Source organism: Lepidochelys kempii, chromosome 26 (genome assembly GCF_965140285.1).
Source record: "Lepidochelys kempii isolate rLepKem1 chromosome 26, rLepKem1.hap1, whole genome shotgun sequence".
In the NCBI taxonomy this organism is placed as follows: domain Eukaryota; kingdom Metazoa; phylum Chordata; order Testudines; family Cheloniidae; genus Lepidochelys; species Lepidochelys kempii.
Genome location: NC_136405.1, coordinates 5,336,613 through 5,357,301, shown reverse-complemented (window position 1 = coordinate 5,357,301; position 20,689 = coordinate 5,336,613). Strand labels below are relative to the sequence as shown.

The following is a 20,689-nucleotide window of genomic DNA, read 5'->3' as shown; positions in this document are numbered from 1 at the left end:
TATTGGAAGGCTGTGAACTCCCAGAAAGGAGGAGGGTTATTTACGGGGATGCAGGGGATTAACTAGGAGGAACGGGATCACAGTTATTATTTGTATTGCAGTAGCCTAAGAGCCCACAGCCCCTTTGTGCTAGGCGCTGTACAAATATATAGCAAAGAGACAGCCCCTCCCACAAAGAGCTTGGAATGCAAGTAATGGTACTAGGAAAGGGAATATCAGGACAGGCTTCCTGATGGTGAGATCCGTCAGGTGGTCTGGGAGCTCCATCACTTGGGACATTTAGGACTAAACTCTAGAAAACAGGCAGTAGGGAAGAATCCTGCGTAGGTCTCTTCTATGAACCCAGGAGTCCTGGGTTCCAGTTCTCTGCTCTAACTGCGAGAGCATGTGAATGCTCGCTTGCCAAAGGTCTTTGCAGTAAATCCCCTGTATAATATTAGGATTAGCACAAGATGCTCCCACACGGGTACTTCTTGGGCAATCATGGCCCCTTCCACGTTCTTGGGGAAGAGGGTGTGTTAGTGTGAGTTACAGCTTGGTACCCCCCGAAGAGCCCCAGATCTGAAATGTCCATTGCAAAGACCCTTGCACTGGTCTGAACTCATTGGAATCTCTGGCTAACACTTCCCCATCCCAGGTGCCATCTCCTCTTTCCCCAGCCCTTCATCCCGACTCAGGACCTCTCAGGCAGGACAGGAGCAGTTGTGTGTGACCCACAGTTGGGCTTAAAGGGACAGTGGTCTGGGATGGCCACTTACTTTCCCCATCCCACCCTTTTCCTCTCACCCAGTGGCTACTTCTGTTATTCCAAACACCTGGAACAGAGTAACTGGCCTTTCACATGACCTTCAAGTGCCAGTGCCCCATTTCAGCAGGGATTATTATTTTCTGTAGGTGTGAACAGCACCGAGGACATTGTGGTTTCTACCATCATGCAAAAATTATTATTAGCAATAAAGTGATTGAAATAATAAAATACAATCTGTTTAATTTCATTTATCTTAACTAGAAATGGGCCCAAACAGCTACCCTCGAGCCAAACCTGCCCAAACGTTAGAGACGTTTGTGTATGGATCTGGATCTGAAGGCTGCAATGGACCCCATGGGGACACTGGATTCACACGTCCCTAGATTTGGGGAAAGCTCAGATTCATATCTGGTTCTGGAACCGAGCTTGGGGATTCAGGCCTGATGGTGGTGGTCTCTCATCCCGCAGCCCGATCTGTGATTTCAAGTTAAAATGAAATACGCCAAAGAAACATGAGGTCTGCAGTGCAAATTCTTCCCTCCACCCCAGCAGATAGCAAATTGGAATGTTCAGTATTCAGGCTGCCCGCTTGGCTGAAAGTGGCTACATGCCTTATACTGTAACAATAAGGGTGATGCAAAGGAGCTGCCCAGATGGCAATAACATTCCTCGTCCAGCACCCCTTCCCTTGGCTCGCACTGGGACAGGCTGCTGGAGTTAAAGAGATATTCATCCAGGCAGGAACCCCAGCAACCTGGCATCCACTTGCAAATAGGAACTAATCCCATCAGAATGCCCTGTGTCCCACTGAAGGGAGTATAGATCAGATATTCTTGGGATTTATCAATACACTGATGAGGTGGTTCCGGTCTGATAGTCCCTGGGTATCCATCCAGATGCTGAGGGAATGTGGACCACTTTCCAGCTTCCGAGGCTCCCAGAGAATCAATGTGGTTCAGAAATATTACAGATGCCCCCAGTGTGGTTGAAGCAACACGGAACCAGATACATTTACCAGATGCCTAATGTGCCAATGCAATGACAAGGGATGAGTATACCTCGGCTGCCCACTCTGCCAGCAAAAGCACACAGCTCAGATAGCATCTGGCTGTGTAATCTGCTAATCTTCAAATCTTCAGTCCCCCAGATGCCCAACATGGGGAGATTCTGCTTGGATATTCCTAGGATTCTCAATATGCCAGGGAAGGGATGCAGGTCGGATAGTCCACAGACACCTGTAATGTCATGGCTCTGATATGTCTGGATGAACCATCTGGTGAAGTATGGATCCTATTCATAGGCTGCTCGACATACCAATGAAACAATGGAAAGAGAAAAAGTATCTCTGAGCATCTCTCTAAATACACCAAAGTGCCCTCGGCATGCTGTCTCCAAGCGGAGCTATTTCAGTGTCAGTTTTCTTGTCCCTGTAAAATATAGCACCTCTGGAATTTGTTTGCAGAAACAAAGCTGTGTGCATGGGGGCTGCATGGAATAATCATTGGGGCATCTTCAGATGGAAGTCCTGAGCAGTCATGGCTGTTAAAGATCCCATGGCACTTTCCCTAAGAGTCACGGAGCCAGACTTTGATCCCAGTTACACCAGGGCAAATACAGAATAGCTCCACCGAAGTTGATGGAGCCATTCAAGATTTACATTGGTGTAACAGAAATCACAATCTGGCCTTTTGCATTAACCCTGGTGTCCCGGCCAAATCTGTTATTCTATTCTGCCTCCTTAAATCCCCCTGGCGGTTCAACTGGGTTTGGGATTCTTCTTCACTTGCTGTCCTAAACTGCTGTGTAATGATGCCATGTTGCCGCTACACAGCTGCTGCCTCCTGCCCCAGAGGTGGCTGTGTTTCAGTGGGAGGGGGGTGGGCCAAGTGATTCTTGGACATCTTGTTTGCAATGTGTTACTCACGGGTGAAAGATGCTATATAACATAATGCAGCATTATTGTCAGTCTCGTTAGAGACCTGTCCCCTTTATTGTCGCCGTATCCAAAACCGTAACTGCCTGCCACAACACCACCTCTGCATCGTAATGGGAATCAAATGGCCCGACAAAATCACCAGCAATGAAGGACTATGGCTGGCAGCCATGCTAGCGCGAGGAAAATGACTTGGGTTGGAACAATTGACTGCCTAAGAAAGTTCCATGCAGTGCATTTGAAAAAGGCAGTAAGAAGACTGGCTACCCAAAACACTGCTACAAGGAGCATCCTACAGTCTGTCAGGCTGGACTTAATGACCTAGGAGGATAGGGGCCATGGCAGGCGAGCTTGGTACTCTGCTACGAAGCAAGCAGAACGTGCAACAGAATGTCATCGCTCCATCGTGCCCGACAGCAGGAGGGAACATAGACACTGACTTGCCTTGACGCGTTTCCTGAACCCTACAGGTGGAAGCTGATGTCCAGGCTCAGGCATACTCAAATGCAAGAGACTGCCATTATTACTATTATTATTGCCAGTCACATAGAGAACAAGGGGGGATGAATTGGCCACTGGAGGGTGCTCCAACAGATGTAGACTTACACACAAGGGTGCCTAGTTCATGCAAAGCACGTGAGACCTGCTTCCGCTCAGACCCTCCCTTACTTCTCCAGAGGGGCCAAGCCAGCCCCCTTTGCCAGCAGGGGGCAGGGAAGCCCATGCAGTGAGCTAATGTGTGCACTTTCTCCCCTAGGTTCTCTCTTGTAACTAGTGTGTCCCAGCCCCATTGTCTGAGGGTGTGGGATCCCCTCACCCCCACTGTGTGAGCCCGGGATGCCCAAAGCAGTAGCACACAGCGCCAAGTTAAATCAAGTTCCATTGCATCAAATGTAAGCGACCTGTTTCCACTGTCCCTCAGTATCAAAGACAGCTTACACTGCCAGCAGCCACAGGAGCTTAGCCTGCCACTGCTCGACTGGCTCTGCTCTGTGGTTAAAGACAGGCGTCCAGCCTCCAGGAAGTGAAGCCAGTGTCTCTCGGCACCAGGACATTTGCTTTCTCCTGCTTTGCATGACTGCCTGTTGCCCCATTTCCCTGGAGCCACCTCATTTACCTGCTCTGAGGTGCTGGCATCAGGGGCAAGGTGGCTGTTTCTTTAAAGCTCATAAGTAAAGCATGGAGCAGGTGCAGAGAGCCAATGCAAGCAACAGAGAGAGCGAGAAAGAGAGAGAGAGCACAAATCCCCAGAAAACCCATCCCCCAAGAGCCCCACACCTCTGTGATTTGGGGCTCCTCACAAACTGAATGTACCTGGGGCAGCTGGACCCTGACTTCATAAGGGATTAAACAAACCTTCTGGCTTCAAATGAGCCCCTCTCTAATCCAGATGGGCCTGCAGATCCCAGGGCACGTTGGGGTATCGTGTGGTACGACAAGAGCCCAGAGTCTGTCCAAGAATAGTGGAGTTGGGTGGGAGGAGCGGGTTCTGACCGTTGCCTGTGCCTTTTCTGACTAGAAGGAGGGTGATAATAAAGTAAAAACAAAAGTGTATAATTGGTGTCTTTGTGGAGTGTGTAGGAATTGGGTAGTATTCCTTTAAATAGTTTGTGAGCCCTCTAGCGATGCTCACTGAGCTCTGTATTTCCGAAGCTGCCAGAAACCAACCAGGGTAGTGGTGCTGTTGTAACCTATACTGTGTTGCTAGGCCTGGTGTGTTTGTGTATAGTTAGTAAATACAGCTATCTGGGATCCAGCTAAGCCCCCCGGGGTGTCTTCAGATTGTTGTTGTGGTGTAAAGAGCGAAAGACTCAAGAGTGTCTGTGTGTACAATTTGTGCATGTGTGTGCATGTACAGCCTGTGGATGAGGGGGTACAATCGGTGTGTGTGTAAGCATCTCTGTGTGTCAGTGCGTACAGCTTCACTGTGACAATGTGTGTGTCCCTGTGTGTCCGTGTTTTCAGTCTCTGGGTGTCAGGGTGTGTATCTCTGTGTGTCAACGCATACAGCCTCGGTGCGTGAGTGTGTGTGTCTCTGCGTGCAGTGTGTGTGTGTGTGTCAATATGTACAGCCACGATGTATCAGTGTGTGCTTCGGTGTGTGAGTGTGTACAGCCTCAGTGTGTGTGTGTCTTCTGGTGTCAGTGTGTACAGTCTCCCTTGTCAGTGTGTGGATCTCTGTGTTTGCGTGTACAGTCTGAATGTACGGCAGTGTGTTAGCATGCAGTCTGTCTGTGGACATAACAGCACTCAACAACAGCGCCTGTAGCTGCCCTTTCTGGTAAGATCGCAAATACAGGAAGCTGAAGTGCGAAACGTATATGTTTAGGAAAAAAAAACAAACAAACCCCGACCACAGGTCACATGCTCATGAAATGAGATAGGGAGCAAACCCAACCCTGAAGGCAGAAGCGGGCGGGCGTCTGCGGCGGGAAAGAGTTAAACTGAAGGGCCGGGAGCCGGACCTAGAAGTGGGGAGTGGGCCAGTTGCGGGAGAGGTGTTAAGCATGGGTGAGAGGTGGGAGGTGTGAAAGATCGAGGGAGATAGAGGGGAGGGCCCGGACAGGAAAGTGCGTGTGACAGCGGGGCAGAGCGAGAGGATGCTCCTTGCTAGAAGATGGATGAGGTGGTTGTGAAACAGGGGTTACTGTACCTCCAGCAGCAGCAAACCTTCGGGAAGGTAAGGACCGACCTGGGCATCTTTGCCGGGGCTGGAGGCTGGTTACTGAAGCTTCTAGCTGCTCTTGACTGGGGACTCCCATGTGCTGCCTGGGCCCTGGGCTTCCTCCATCCTGGACTCAGACAGCGCCTGCCTCTGTGCCCTTAGTTCGCCATCTTGCCTTATTGCAAAGTGGGACAGTTTGCAGGGCTGGCCCCTCATCCCTGGTGGGGCCCTGTCGCTGTGCTGTACCCGGGCTGGGAACGGCAGTAGGGTCACAGAGCCAGACTGGTTTCCTAGGGGTTTAAATGCCCCACGCATGGGACTCTCTGGGGAGACGAGGCCCCGCTTCACACTCTCCGCCCCATTAAGAACCCCCTGGATGTTCTGCCTAAACAGTCTCTTGCCCAGTTTCACCCCACTGAACCTACTGTGACGTGCCCCCTCCAGCATCCCCCGTTCTGTTACCCGGCTGCTGCCCTGGTGACTCAACTGGGCACAAGCTGCAGCTCACCAGAACTTCCTCCCTCTTGTAGGAAGCCCTCATCTTGCCCGGTGACTCCCAGGAATGAGTCACATCCCTCCAGAGGAGAGCGTAGGCAGAAGCTGAAGTCTCTGACTTGTTGTCCCACGGCTCAAGGCAGATAGGGCCTGAGACTCACAGTACAGAGACGGGGACAATCTACTCTGGGGATGGGGAAGGGGAGGGCAGCAGGGATTTGCCTTCATTGCACTGACATAGGCAACTTGCCAGGGGCCTCACAGTGATTGGCATAAACATGGACTGGGCTTTAAAAAAACAACATCGCTGTTTTGCAACTGCAGCAGGAGCTCCCCCACCCCAACACCGCGCTCCCTGCTTGCTCCTGCGTTGCAGGAGACCCCTGCTTCCTCAGCTCATTTCTGATCTACAGTGTCACAGGACCTCCCCTGTGCTCAGCATCTCTGCTCACACCCACTTGCTCTGCTGCCGGGGCACCCCCCTCTCAGATCTCCCCTGACCCTGGCTCTGTTCCCCTGCTTCTGTGCAGCATTTTAGGAGCTTTCGTACTTCTGGGCAGGTCTCAAGATGATCCAGTTGCAAGGATCCCGGCTGGGCTCAGGTTGCAAAGAACTCCCCTGAAAGCAGAAGTCTGCACCGCTAGCTTTCACCTGCTTGCAGTGCATATTAGTTTGTGGAAAGGTTCCTCTGGAAATCCTGCAGCCAGACCAAAATGGGAGTTCAAACCCCAGAGCACTGCCTGCCATCTCCTGCGGGAGCTAAGCTGTCAGGGGAAACTCACAATGATTTCCCTGTGCACATCCCCGGGGAGACCCCCCAAAGGTATGTCCACACTGCCGTAAACCCCGCCACCCCCCACCCCCCACTGCACTGAGTCTCAGAGCTGCGGTCAGCTGACTTGGACTTGTGGGGCTAAAAGCAGTGTACACATCTGGGCTTGGGCTGGAGCTCAAGGTCTGAGACCCTACCCGCCATAGGGTCGCACAGGAAACTCAATACTACAATTTTGTAGCTCTGAAGCCCGAGTCTGCTGACCTGAGCCAGCTGCAGTCATGCCGTAGTCTTTTACTGCAGGGTAGACGTATCCTTAGATACCTGGGCATGAGCCCTGGGATGCAGGAGGTGCACTGTTAATAGAGATGGACCCTAACTGGACTCCTGGGTCCAACATCCCCCTAGACTCCGGGAAGTTCAGAACTGGGTGCAGGCATTGGCTCCTGGGGCCAGGTCTAGCTTCCAAAGAAAGACATAGGCCAGATCATCAGTGGATGTCAATTGGCCTAAGCTCCCTGATTAACACCAGCTGAGTGTCTAGCCCACGGTGAACAGTGAGAGGTGATTGTTTCCCCCAGACCTTTTCTTTGGAATCGCACATTTGCAGCACTGTTAGAAACATCAGCTTCCCCTTTCTCTTGTACTGGTGTAACTACGGAGTTACTCCTGATTTACCCCAGTGTGAAGGAGAAGGGAGTCAGGCCTCTGTACCACATTCAGAGACAGGAGGACGCAAGGGGTTGTTTACAGAAACAGGCTCTTTCTCCTGTTGGTCAGCTGATCAACGTAGCCCGTGCTGGTGGTAACCAAAAGGCATTTCTGTGTGCTGCCTGCAGGCACCAGGGAGGGAGGATCTCAGTCCAGATCCCTGCCCTCAAGAGTCTGCATCGCAAAAAACAAGCATGGTGCTGACTAGCCCTCTGGCAGTGGGCAGCCTAAAGGGGGCTGGAGTTCCTCTGCTATTTCCAAGTGGCTCCCTAGGGTTGCCAGCCCTCCAGGACTGTCTCCAGGAATTAAAGATGAATCTTTAATTAAAGATTGTGTCATGTAATGAAACCTCCAGGAATACGTCCAGTCAAAATTGGCAACAGCTCTAGGCCAGGGTGGGGAAGGTTGCCTAGCTGTGGCTTCAGTTTCGTGGCTGAGCAGCAGATTCCATTCACCAGTGCTAGACGTACATGTGAAATTGAATAGTAAACACTCCTCCACCCCCGTCTGCAAATGTCAGTGCCGCATGTGTGATCTGTGTGCGAGAGCCTGGCTCACAGGCCTTGAGCGCAGATGGAGCATATCCTCTTAGCAGATAACCAAATGAATGTTTGCAGCCCTGGCTATTTCGGTCATTGTCAGTAGCTCACTGCCCACCCAGCGAAACGCCTCCCACTCCCAATGCTGGGCTAGACAGGGCGTCCTGGCCTCCCCTCCCCTCCCAAGGAAGATGGGTGCGGGGTTGTAACACATTAGAGCAGAGCAGGCAGGACACCAGATAACCAGCATCTTTGACCTGTGGCAGCTGTTCCCCGATGAAAGTTTAACCCAACCAAATAGCCTGTGGCCACACTGCGGAGATCAGTGCGGGCAGATGGGGAAGCTGTTTGGTGCACGGCATATGCAGGTTGTAGATTGTCCTTGGCACCACTCTCGAGCCATGTACACGGAAAGGTCACGTTCTCCTCAGTTAAAGCGAGGGCTTTGATTCAGCTGGTGCACAGTGGGGAGGTAAACTGGACCCTATTTCCTTCTGCCTACTTATTCTCCAGAATCTAAACTTTCTTTCTGTAACACAAAGGAAGTCTCTAGCTGTTCTGGTTGTCGAGCTAGCTTCAAAAATGTGACACAAGTCTGTCCCTGATGCAGTGACGTCTGCCTGCTTTTGCAGAATCGGAAACAGTCTAGGGCCTGATCCAAAGCCCACAGTAGTCAATGGCAAGAGTCCATTTCACTTCAGGAACCTTTAGATCGTGCACTTAGGCATCAATTGGCCCCTAAGTGAAGAAGCTGCCACAAAGACATCATTTGCGAGGTGAAACTGCTGTCTTGGCAGCAGCTCAGCTGGTCAACTTGGCAACAGTATTTCTGACAGAGCCATTTCAGGGCATGTATACATAGATATCTGTATAGCCGCTCTGAGTCCAGGTTAAGAGTATCTATCTATCTATCTATCTATCTATCTATCTATCTATCTATCTATCTATCTATCTATCATTTTTATCCTGCTGCCTATCACTACAGTATCTGAGCTCCTTCCACATAAAATCAAGAGCACTAGTGAAGTCTCTAGCAGACTTTGTGGAGCGTCTGGCTGTTCAAGTGAACGTAACCTGCACCAACATAACGAAAGGTCTGAATGAAAATCAGTGTTGGTGTTTCTTGTCCAGCATGTGTGTGTTTAGACCAGCCCCTTGAGGCACATCTACACAGCCAGCAGCCACCCACCGAAGCGAGCCCCCAAACCCAGGTCAACAGACTCAGGCTCGCAGGGCTTGTGGTTCAGTGCTAAAAATAGCTGTGTAGATAGGAGACAGCACTTTGAAGTTGTGGCTTGGGCTGGAGCTTGGGCTCTGCAGCCAACCCCCCTCCCTAGGCTTCAGACTTCTGCAGCCTCGACCTAGGTATTTTTAGTGTGATAGTGTGAAGTGTGCAAGCCCAAATCTGTCAACAAGGGCTGGGAGGCTCACTGCCATGAGCAGTGTAGATGCACCCTGAGCCTCAGTGCCTTTGTGGGTTGTCTGGGATGTTTACAGGAGCTAATTAAAAGTAAACACTTAAGGGAAAATTTTCAGAAGCCTTCTAGGGCACAGAGTGGGAGTTAAGTGTCTAAATGCTTTTGAGGATCTGGATCTAAAGGAGCCCAGATCCTGTTGACTTGCAGTGGAGCTTGGACTCCTAAGGCACAGGTGCTTTTGAAATTGTTACCCTCGTGGCCCTTTTTAAAACAACACTCCAGGGTGGAGACATGGACCATGTCATCCCTGCAGTAAGAGGTGTGTTTGCATTGGTAAACCCTAGTGGAGAGAAGGCACTGCGGTTTTTACTGTGAAGTGGCTAGGTGAGCTTAAACCCTGGTATGTGGATACATGGTTAAACTCCAGTAGTCGCACCAAGGCATAAACTGCGGTTGGCTTGTCTCCCCTAGGGTTTGCATCAAGCTAGCTATCAATGCAAACACACCTCTTATTGAAGTGAAAATAGTCCATGGCTCAAGTCTGTCTTGATGTAAAAACACAGCTGTTTTTTTGCCATAAAGATGTGGGAATAGCTTTAGTTTTCCATGTAAAACAAACCAGCTGTCCCCAGGAGACCATTTCCAGCCCAGACATTGCAGCCTTGGGCTAGAGCATGAGAGTCAGGAAGTGAAACTTCCTAGGAACCCAAAGGCAGAGTTGACTAACACCCGCATGTTTCTGTTCCTTTGGCTTCCTTCCCCCCGGTCAGAAATGGAGGAAGTTCTGGGCAACGCTGTACCAGGAGAGCTCCTGCTCCTGTGCCCACCTGGAGCTCTTCGAGGGCTCCGGGCCTCCCACTTCCGAGAAGCCCAAGAAGGCTGAGAGTGGCAAGAAGCTCATCAAATTGAGTAACTGTGTGCATGTAGCTGAGGCTAATGGGGACACCAGCAGCCCCAAGGAGACTGTCCCTTTCATCCTGGAGACCACGGACAAGCGCTACCTGCTGGCAGCTGAAAGCACCGAAGTGGCCAACTGGGTCCTCACCCTCTGCGATCTGGCCTTCGTGGTGAGAGTGGCAGCATGCTTCCTGGGGTGGTGGGGAGCGATAGGGGCATGTAGAGGGGTCCTTAGGAGTGAGGAGGATGCCAAGGATCTGGAGAGAGGTATTCAGTGGGTGGGGGACTTGGAAAGATAGAGCACCAAGGATCTAGGGGACAGGGGCCCCCGGGGAGATCAGGAGCTCCAAGAGCTGGGGTTTCCATGGAGGTGGGTGTTGGAGGGGGCCAGGGAGAATGGATGGCCCAGCTTTGCCCATTAGTACTGAGCTTTGGCCTTCGCTGAGGTGTTGCTCAGAGTCCTCAGGGTGCTCTCTCAGGCCAGCTCTGGTGTCCCCTGTGTCCTTCACAGGGTCTCCAAGCCCCTGTTGGTCTGGGGAGCAAGAGGAGCCTTGGCAACTCAACAAAGAGCCCCAGGCACTGGGAGATGAGGTTGCAAGAAGGGGGATGCCCTCTCCATCAGCTCTGGCATCTGGATCTCAGTGCTGGGGAGGAGACACCACATGGGCCCAAATCTGCGTGGCTGGACCTGGGCTGCCCCAAACTCACCCATTGCTCTTCCCTGTGGGTTCCAGAGGAGCAGGGATGAACGGAAGGCAGCAGTGGGGACGGACAGCCACCCGATCTCGCTATCCATGGAGGAGAACTCCCTGTACAGCTCCAGGGCCAAAGGTAGGGTGGGAACGAGAGACCCTGGCTCTGCGTGTGTGTGTACGTGTGTGTGTGTGTGTTGGAAGTGCAACTAGTTCTGGCAGAAGGTGCCGGGTCAGCAGGCACCGGAGACTGGACCTGTCTGTTCAATTCCATAGAACCCACAGGCTAGGAGATGAGATACCTAGAGACATGGACAGAGCCACTGTGAACATGCAGGTAAATAGATGCAGCATTGGGGGGTGTGTGTCTGTGTGTGTGTGTGAGAGAGAGAGAGAGAGAGAGAGAGAGAGAGATAGAAATTGGATAGACCGATCATTGAATGTGTATGGTGTGGGTATAAGGATGAATATGTATGTCCGCAGAGAGACAGGCAATGTGTGGCGAAAGCCAGCCAGCCAGCCGGATGAGTGGAGTGGGCACAGAAGGGGCAGAGGCAGGGCACAGCAGAGATGAACCCCCCAGCAGAGTGATTCAAGTGGTTTGTTTTCTTCTTTCTGAGAGGAAGTGAGGAAAGGGGTGGGGGTGTGTGTGTGGGAGGGTGGATGGAGTAATAACACCTTGCCCTGGCGGAACCCGAAACCACTGTCAAGTGTGACTCAGCTGTGATCCCAGAGCCCTGCTGGGCGCTTACAGAAGAGCAGACCTCTCGATATCTCTCGCTGGGGCTGCTGGGAAATGTACGACCATGCTTCATCTTTGCAAAGAGAGACATGCCCTCTCCTTCGCCTGCCAGCTCCGTACTTGCTTTGGGGGACACTCAGACGGAAGCTTAATATCCCAGAGCCCTGGGGCCTTGAGCCAAAGCCCACTGAAGTCAATAGAAAGATTCTCATTGATTTCTAAGAGCTTTGGATCAGCCCCTTGAAGCCTATTATCTCTTGCCACCAGCCCCAGCTTGGCAGCCATATGCATCTTTGTTCCTTGCTTTCCCTGGCATACTGCCAGACTCAATTGCATCTCTCCACATTAATCCCTCGGTTCCCAGGCTATTGGCATCTAGACTTGCCCCCCAGTGCACACTTTGGTGCATTTTGCCCTTCAAACCCACCAGGTCCCATTTCTAAGTAGAATCCACTGCTGACCAGCTCTCAGGGAGTATCAACTTCCTGCTACTTGAGTAGCTGACCCAACGGGGGCTAGAACCAGCAGCCGAGTGATTCAGGGACCATCAGCGATCACCTCATTCACGTTACCGCCAACATGCCACTGGCTTGTAACAAAGCGGCAAATCGACATAATGATGAGGCTTAATATAACAATGCTTCCCAAGTCTCACTCCCTGTGATGTGTTTGGTCCCTTGGGAGACCCTTGTTCTCTGGGGTCTCCTAACCTGTTTCTGCCTCCTTCTTCACCCCCTTCCCTTGGGCATCAAGCTTTTGCTTGTGACACTCTTCACTTGGGGGAACTTCATTAGACACCAGAAGCCTGCAGCCAGCCTCTGGGCCCAAGTGCCCTTCAGCGAACTGGGAACGCACCTGAAACTGTTGCAGACCTAGTTGCAGCACATCAGGGTTGTGTCCACATTCGAAGCCACATTACAACCATGTTCAGAGAATCCGTAGCATGGTTCTCAGAACACAGTCCCGGGATTTACCCAGGCCAGAGAGACTGTACCCAGGTAGGAAGGAGGGGAGTCTAATGGTGAGCTCAGAGGAGGACCTTGTCAGTATTCACTTGGCTCTTATTATTTGTGTTGCCTTAGTGCTTAGGAGCCCTAGTCGCACACCAGGACCCCACAGCGCTAAGTTAAAGATTAAACCTGGAGCCTTAGCCCACGCTCCAGTTAAGCGATGCTGCTAATTTTGAATCGGAGCATGGCTGCCGCAACAGCGCAGCCCTGCTCTTTGCAAAAAGTGTAATGGAAAATCAGCTTCATAAATAGCCCTTGTGCGCTTCCTGCTTTGTGGTTTGGTAGAACTGTGCCTTGCGCTGATAACTGGCCGCTCGCAACTGTCCAGAGCGCTAAGAACCCTTGTCGATCTTGCACCATTTCCCATGAGAGCCCCTCAGCCCTGCACTCCTGGTCTGAGGAGTGACTGAAGGCACAGAGCCCATGTGCCCACTCCCACAAGGCCATGGGAACAGGCTGTCAACCCTGCGTGCCAAGTAGCGCAGCTGGGCTGGGTGGTTTAAGTGAAGGGAGAGGAGCGTGGGGTGGGGGAACGAGACAGCTGGCAGCCACATGAAAAGGGAAATTGAGGCTCTGGCTATGCCGCTGACTTGCAGGGTGACCTTGGATCAGTCACTTCTCTGTGCCCCACTTTCCCCATCTGAGCAATGAGGGTAACGTGACTGAGTCAGCACTGCACAGAGCTTGGGGATCCTCAGAGGAAAGGGCCTGTCTGAGGGCAAAGTGTTCTGAATGGGAATGTTTATATAGGGAAAGGGGTGAAATGCAGTGGCCAGAAGGGGCACTGTCTCCCTCTGCCTCCATCTCTTGAGTGCTGCTGGAAGGCATGTGGGGACCTGACAGATCTGGTGCCCACAAACACAGCAGGAGTGTCACACACACTTGGCTCGGGCTCAGTTTACCAACCGACCCACAGACTTCAGCCTGTTGCAAACATCCTGCTCAATCATCAATGTAGCAACCTCTCCAGGTCAAAGGCAGCCTGAGTAATGGACCTGGGATCCTTTCAGGGAAGTGGAAGGGCCCCAGGGGCTGCTGGGGAAGGAGCAGAGACTAATCCTCCCAGAGCACAGTCTCTGCCTTACAGGGACCCATAGGGTGGGCTAGCAAAAGAAAATCACCCCCACTCCAGGACACTGATCATGTCTTGGCTTACAGGCTGAACCTATGAGAAGAGGCATGCCAAGCACGCTTGCTAACTCACATGCTTGTGTGTATGCACACAGTTGCACATTTGTACACCTTCCCACCTGGAAATATGTACCTGGGGATTCGCACATGCAAACGCACACACAAACTCACTTGCATGGGCACACACATTTATGCACGCACATGTGAGCAGACACAGTCACTCTCTCTCTCTCTCTCTCTCACACACACACGCCTTTTGTCTGCTGGATTAAACAGCAGCATTGGCAGAGAATTGAGAGCAAAGGGCCAAATCCATGACTGATGTAAATTCAGGGGTGAGTCTGGCTCAGTGTCTTGATCCAGCCTGCACCTCTCCCTTGATCTCATCTCCAGCCTGTGCCTGTCTCAGTTTTCTTCAGATGGTGAGTCACTCCTTTTTATCCACCCTCCAAAGGAGAATGGGATAGCCTGTCCCTCTGCTATGCTATCAGCCTGTGAGAAGGCAACACACTCACCTCCCTCTCTCAGAGAGGGCCAAGGGCCAGTTGCAGGGAGCAGATAAGCCACAGGGAGTTTGTGCTGGGCTACATAGCACTTGGCAAACTACTACAGGAGAGAGGCCTGCCCTGAGCTGAACTCGGGGCAAGTGGGGTGCTAGGGAAGTAGGAATGGTCTTGCTTGTTTGGCAGGGCCGGGGGAAGATCTGCAGCCTGCTGGGTTGCTTTTGAATGCACCTGTCAGGACCGTACCCTGGCTACAGAGGGCTGTTTAACATGGAGTGGGGGCGCAAGTCGTGTCCCAAGGCTGCCAGCATCTGACATGGCTCTGGGGAGAGGCTGACCTGCATTCTCAGTGTGGAGCTGGCCTGGTAATAAGAATAAATACCATGCCTAGGATTTTCCCTCACAAAGCTCTTTGCAAACCGCAAACCTAAGAACCGCTTGACTCCCCTCTGAAATGTTCCTGTCTCCAGGGTGGAACCTGACAGCTGGTAAATAGAGGCCCAGGAACCCGACCCGGCAGCTTAGGACAGGAAGGGGAGAAGAAGCAGGATCCAGTTGAAAGTGTAGGGAGCATGTAGGGAGATGGAGAATATAATTGTCCAAGCTGGAATTTGGACAGGACACTGGGTTAGAACACCCCTGTTCTTGGGGGAAGTGCCCTGGGCTCAGGACCTGGGGTTTGTGTTCCTCTGAAAGATGGAGGATGGGTCTGCTTCTCCTCTGCCTTTCACCTGGTGGAGTCATTTACACTCGGGCAAATTGAGTGCCAAATGCGAGCTCTGGCATGAGTGGAGGATTCCAGGGTGGCACCCACTGTGCCCAGCTATGAATGATGGCACAAAGCGCCAGGGGAAGGGGAGAATCCGCCCTCCTCCTCTCTAACAGATCCCATGCTCAGGTGATGAGTGCGGTCCAGACAGATTGGCCAGCTCACCGCTGACTGCAAGGGGAGAGTGCCCTCTGCTTTGTCGCCTACATTGTTCTCTGCCACATGGCACCCCCTGTCATCACACGAGGGCATAGGGCACTGACCCAGAGGGAGCGTCCTTTCCTGAGTTACCCGCACCCCTTATCACAGCACCGTGGGCTTTTGGGAAGTCTGCCATCCATGTGCCTACGTTGCGTGGCTGATAGCACAGTGTGAATCTGAGGTGCGTTTGGATCAGAGTTTGGCTCCCACAGTGGCTGCCGGAAGCTCTCGGTGAGCGCAGGGCTGGGTACAGCCCTTGCAGATCCCAGCCCCGTGGCCTTTTAAGGCGGCTGATGTGACACGCTCCGTGTTCCGCCTCCAGCAGAGCTGGGGGACACGAGGGCCCCGGTGAGCCGAGCAGGAGGGGGATGCGGCGTGGCAGCAGGAGCATTTGCATCTCTCGGCCCCACTTGCTGAGCTGAGGGAGCCCTGACAGGAACAGGAAGGATGTGGTGGGCTCATCTCGAGGAAAGTTCACCTTGCATTGTGCCAGCTGTGTCACACTGCAGGGCTGGGGAGAAGTGGGGGAAGCAGGGGGCAGAGAGGGGAATTTACGTCCGTGGGCGTGCTGCATGGGGGAGTTCAGAGATAGCAGGCCTGCTTCTCCGACTGGGGGCACATCCCCTCACTGATGCACTGTTGATCTCTTAACAAAGGGCTCTTGGAAAGCCCCTTACCAACATCCCAGGGTCCTGGGTGCTACAGGGAATGAGGAATCGAGTCAGCTGATCTCCCACTGAAATGCCAGTCCTGTTTCCAATCCACAGCCATGGGGCAGAGCAGTGCTGCCAGGCAAGCAAACTGCGGGGAGCTGATAGGCGAGTGCACTATAGCATTCAGCTTGGGCGGCTTGAAATGGGGGAAGTGGGTTTATGTGCGAGAGAGGCTGTCTGCATTAGCATGTCTGCCTGTGTGCGGCTGTGAGCCTGCGTCTGGAACGGGGAGTGCACGTGTGACTCTGCGTGTGAAGATCTTGCAAGGGAATCCAGGGGCTTTGGGGGTTTTCTGGGCTCCCCCCCCCCCGGCGGGGCGGGGAAGGATGTTTCTGGGACATTTCTGCTGTGCATCCCAAGGGAAAAGCATTTGCCTTTTAGGAGTGTTTTGAGGAGCCCCGGGAATGAGCCAGAGGCAGAGGAATTGGTCCGAAAGCCTCCCTCAGTCTGAGGGCAGCTCCTGGCAGCACCTCACTAATACCTATCAGCTCTCAAGAAGGCTGGAGATTCCCTGGTCTTTAGCCTCTCACCTGCCCCCCACCCCCTGTGGGGTAAGCCACCTACCATGCCACATGACATCATCCCCAGTCTAACCATTGTATGACGGTGCCATTGGCCCATATGGACGTGGGCCATGCTGGTTCCCTCTCATCAGGCTGAGAGCCCAGCAGCTCTGTCTGTGGCATGTCCTACTCCACACTGGTTATGTAGGACACAGCCAGGCCTGGTGGTAGCTGCACTCCCCCCACCTCTGCGTTGCTACATTAGCAGACGACAGGCCTGCCTGGGTACGTGCTGTTGAGCCGCAGGCTCCCAGCAGCAGGGCTGACAGTGTGAGGGGGACCTGGGGAGCTCGTGTATTCATGCAAAATTCACAAGGTGCCGTGCGGAAGGGCCGAGAGCTGCAGCATGGCCAGCAGGATCACCTCTAGCACATGTTCCTTTGCAGCCGCGGCCACTAAGGAGTTCCAAGTGACAGTGAGGGTCACGGAGGCCTCTGAGCGCTGCCTCCTCTGGGGCAGCTTCATCCTCCGAGCTGAGGACGAGGCCCTGGAGCTTCAGGACCTGCAGACGGGGAGCGTGCGCTATACCTGGCCTTATAAGTTCCTGCGGAGATTTGGACGGGATAAGGTAATCGCAGACCCGGAGGGAGGGAACAGCTCCTTTGAGGTGCAGGGTGTGGATGGGGGCTATCAGATCAGGAAGCTAAGCAGGAAGTCTGTTAAAAATCAAGCATCCTCCTGTCAGAATGGCTGGGCCTGGAGTAGCTGTCAGCTGGCACTCACATGCCATTTGTTGTAGCCCCTTCTGCCAGTAACTGGGAGGTGAGCGCTTCTTACAGCCTGTGCTCCTGCCCGGCTCACTAGAACCTCACCTACTGGGAGCTGGAAGCTCCCCCCACAGCCAGCACCCTGCTAAAACTGCGGTAGTTTGTGAGCTTCTCCAAGATAAAACATGTGTACTATCCTGCTGTGGGGAGGCAGGGACTGGAGTAGCTGTGACATCCCCCTTGCACAAGCCAGAGCTCCTGCAGGGAGACTGAGCCCCCTTTGGTGTCAGGACACCCTTGTCCCTCTTGCATAGGTCGCGTCAAGGCAGGCAAGGAGGGTTTTCTTGGGAACAAACACCTCAGATAGCCAGGTGAGAAAATTATCCATGGGGCACAAATACTGCCCTGTAGGGAGTAGGTATAATGGCCCTAGGTATGAGTCATCAGCTGGGTTTGATCCTAGAGCCTTCTGATCCCTAGCACAGGGATTTTGCACGGGAGAGCAAGGAGAGTTAGTTGGCAGCTGTAGTATGTTGTTATCCTCAATGTGGCGGGGGCTGCTGTACCCACACAGTGCTGGGGATATGACCCTGCTTGGCTTTGCACCCCTGCCAGGTGACCTTCTCCTTCGAGGCCGGTCGAAGATGTGCCTCTGGAGAAGGCAACTTTGAGTTTGAGACCACGCAGGGCAACGAGATCTTCCAGGTCATTGAGTCAGCCATCAACGTGCAGAGGGGCCTTGGGACAGATGAGCCACGGTGGGTCGGCCCTGCTGACGATGCCGTCAGGGTTCCCGTTCCTGTTAGGACCGTGAGCCGACCCAGGGATGGCGAGGGGAGGGTCTCAACTGGAGGGTCCCTGCTGCACCACAGGGCCAGCACCAAATGCCTCTCCCTGGAGTCCAGCTTGGAGGGGAAGCCAGCCAAAGGCAAATCAGTGAAGCCCACCGCCAGCTTCCCCCTGTCCGGGGAGCCCACAAGCAGCTTCATCTCCCCTGCTGACTGCGAGTTGCCCTACGCGGAGCCACGTGACTCCCTCCGACTGAACCCGCAGGACAGAGCCAAGAGCCTGCAGCCGTCCAGGAAGGTGGTGGCTCAGGCAAAAGAGACACCTGAGTCCGAATATGCTGTGCCCTTCGACACCATCGCCAAGTCCCTGATGGCCACAGAGTTTGGCAGCTTTCTCTGCGGCTTTGTGGAGCCAGAGGTCCCGTACCCGCTGTATGACAGCATCGATGAAGCGGGCGTGAGGAAGCGGAGACAGCCACCCACTCAGACCAAGCCAGAGCACATTTATGATGAGCCCGAGGGCCTGTCTGCCCACACTGTGTACGATGAGCCCGAGGAGGTCAAAGGGGAGGCCTGGAAGCTGCAGGCCACTGCAGAGGACCCAGTGGGTCACGAGTACCCCTACAACCCCCAGCGGGATGACTACTCTGTGCCCAAGATGGTCGTGCCCACCCTGAACTTGCTCTCTGGGCAAGGGGGCGACTGGCTTGGGGAAACCGAATATGACAATGTGGCCCTGAGGTTCATGAACAAGAAGAAGAATGTGCAGTAAAAGGGAGGAGAGGGAAGAGGAGAGAGAACAAGAGAAAGGACTTTCTGTGCTGCCATTCCACTTGGCCCCAGGTTGCGCCATCTCTCTAACCCCGGAGATGGCCGGAGTGGACATTTCCAAGAGCCTTTTCTCTTCAGCTGTCCCTTAGAGTAAAAGCTGAGTCTGTCGAACTCATCTCACTAGTGACTGAAAGCCTGTTTGGGCCTGGCTGTCCAGAAGGGGGGCATGATAGAATCCAAGTGCCCTCTCCCTTAGCCTAGACTGTATAGATTTAGGGCAAGGGTCATGCATTGCTGTATATTGCATACGGCACTCAGTACGGTGATGGCAGTTTATATATATAGTACTAATAATGCTGCCCCAAAGGGCCTGGGTTTCTCTCCACTCCTGAGAAGATATTCCTGGGCACATCTATTAAAAACGGCATTTAAACCGGTTTCTGGAGTTGCATACCGCTTCTTTCCCCATTACATCAGTTTCTCTGGCCCAGCATTACCAGGGTGGATCCTCTGTTTCTTCCTGCCATCGGATCCAGACTGGATGCCGTTCTGGAAGCTATGCTTTAGTCCAACATGAGTTACGGGGATCAATACAGGGATAACTGGGTGAAATGTAATGGCCTGTGATATTGCAGAGCTCAGAGATGATCTAAGGGGCCCTTGTGAATCTATGAACATTCCCTCCTCTCCTCCAGCACACCTGATCCCATCTTCCTGTGACCTGTGTTGTGTCCTAGTGAGCTCACGGGAGGAGATGAAAGCTTAGGGCCAAGCAGGAGATTCAGGTGTGACACTGGCCGAAGAAGTGGGACATCAAGCTGAGACAGTGGTTCGGGCAGGATAGCCCACGGGTGACACTGGCCAAGCTGGAGAGGGGCAGGTGTGATATTGGTCTCTGTGGAACAATTTCAAGAGCACACCTCACACGTGCCATTGACACAGGCAGGGCAGCTGGGCTGGGACACTGACTCAGGCGGAGTGGGCCAGCTGGGCCCACTCTGCCAGGTCACTGACAGCTGGGGAGGGGGCAGATCCAGTGGCAGCAGTGGGGCTGCTCTGGCGGATCATCGGCCCAGGTGGTACCAGGCATAATTCACTTGTGACATTACAACTGTGCACCCAATAGCCAGCTGCCCCAGGGGGTGCATTCCCACTGCCCCACTCCCTGGAGGGTGCATCCCCACAGTCGACTGCCTCACTGCCTCTGAAAGGGGAGAGCCAGGCAAAGCGAACCTGCACCGGCTTTGGTGCTGATCCCTCCGTCTTCAACCCACCTCGGCCAGGAGCTTCTAAGCTGTCGGTTTATTTCTGAACTGGCAGCCTGTGGGCAGCCATCCTGCTTCTCTCCCGCTGGAGGGCAGTGTTGGCCCATGGTACGATGCTCTAGCGCTATTGGGAAGGGGAACCAGGCTGAAACTCCCTCTGCAGCAGGGTTTCGGATAACATGATTAAACATGAGGTTCTGAAAAAGATCATACATGAGAAAAGAAAGGGGGGGGGTGGGAATCCGTGAAACCTGATTGGAATGGATATTTCTGTTCCGTTTAAAGGGGCAGCACAGGTCAATGGTGATGGGTCTGTGGGTGAGAAGAGCATTAGTGGTCAGCAGCCAATGCAGCTCAGTGCAGGTGTGACCCAAGGCCTGGGATGTGGGGCAGTGGGGATGGTCTGCTGCAGGCTGGAGCTCCGGGTCTGACCCCGTCTCTATAACAGGCTGATCAGTAGGGGGAAACTGTGATAGAGACAGAAGTAGGACCGAGGGGTGAAAACCTCGTCTAGTGCAGGGCCCTATGTGAGGGGGACCAGAAGAGAGCAAGGGAATGGGAGCTTGCCAGGAAACAAACAGAAAGGGAGCAGGAATGTACCCAGACACTGCTGATTTTCCCCAAAAGCTCCATCTGAGACCTGCCAATGCCAAGCA

The 20,689-nt window shown here is 53.3% G+C and overlaps 1 protein-coding gene across 1 annotated transcript; it reads left to right on the top strand.

The window, feature by feature from the left end:
• Positions 1 to 5,040: 5,040 nt before the first annotated feature.
• DOK2 (docking protein 2) lies at positions 5,041 to 20,223 on the top strand. Its single transcript, XM_073324769.2, has 5 exons — positions 5,041 to 5,361; positions 10,052 to 10,348; positions 10,913 to 11,009; positions 16,889 to 17,070; positions 17,825 to 20,223. The coding sequence occupies exons 1-5, from the start codon at positions 5,299 to 5,301 to the stop codon at positions 18,767 to 18,769; spliced, it is 1,584 nt and encodes a 527-aa protein (XP_073180870.1). The 5' UTR covers positions 5,041 to 5,298; the 3' UTR covers positions 18,770 to 20,223.
• The last annotated feature ends 466 nt before the right edge of the window (positions 20,224 to 20,689 follow it).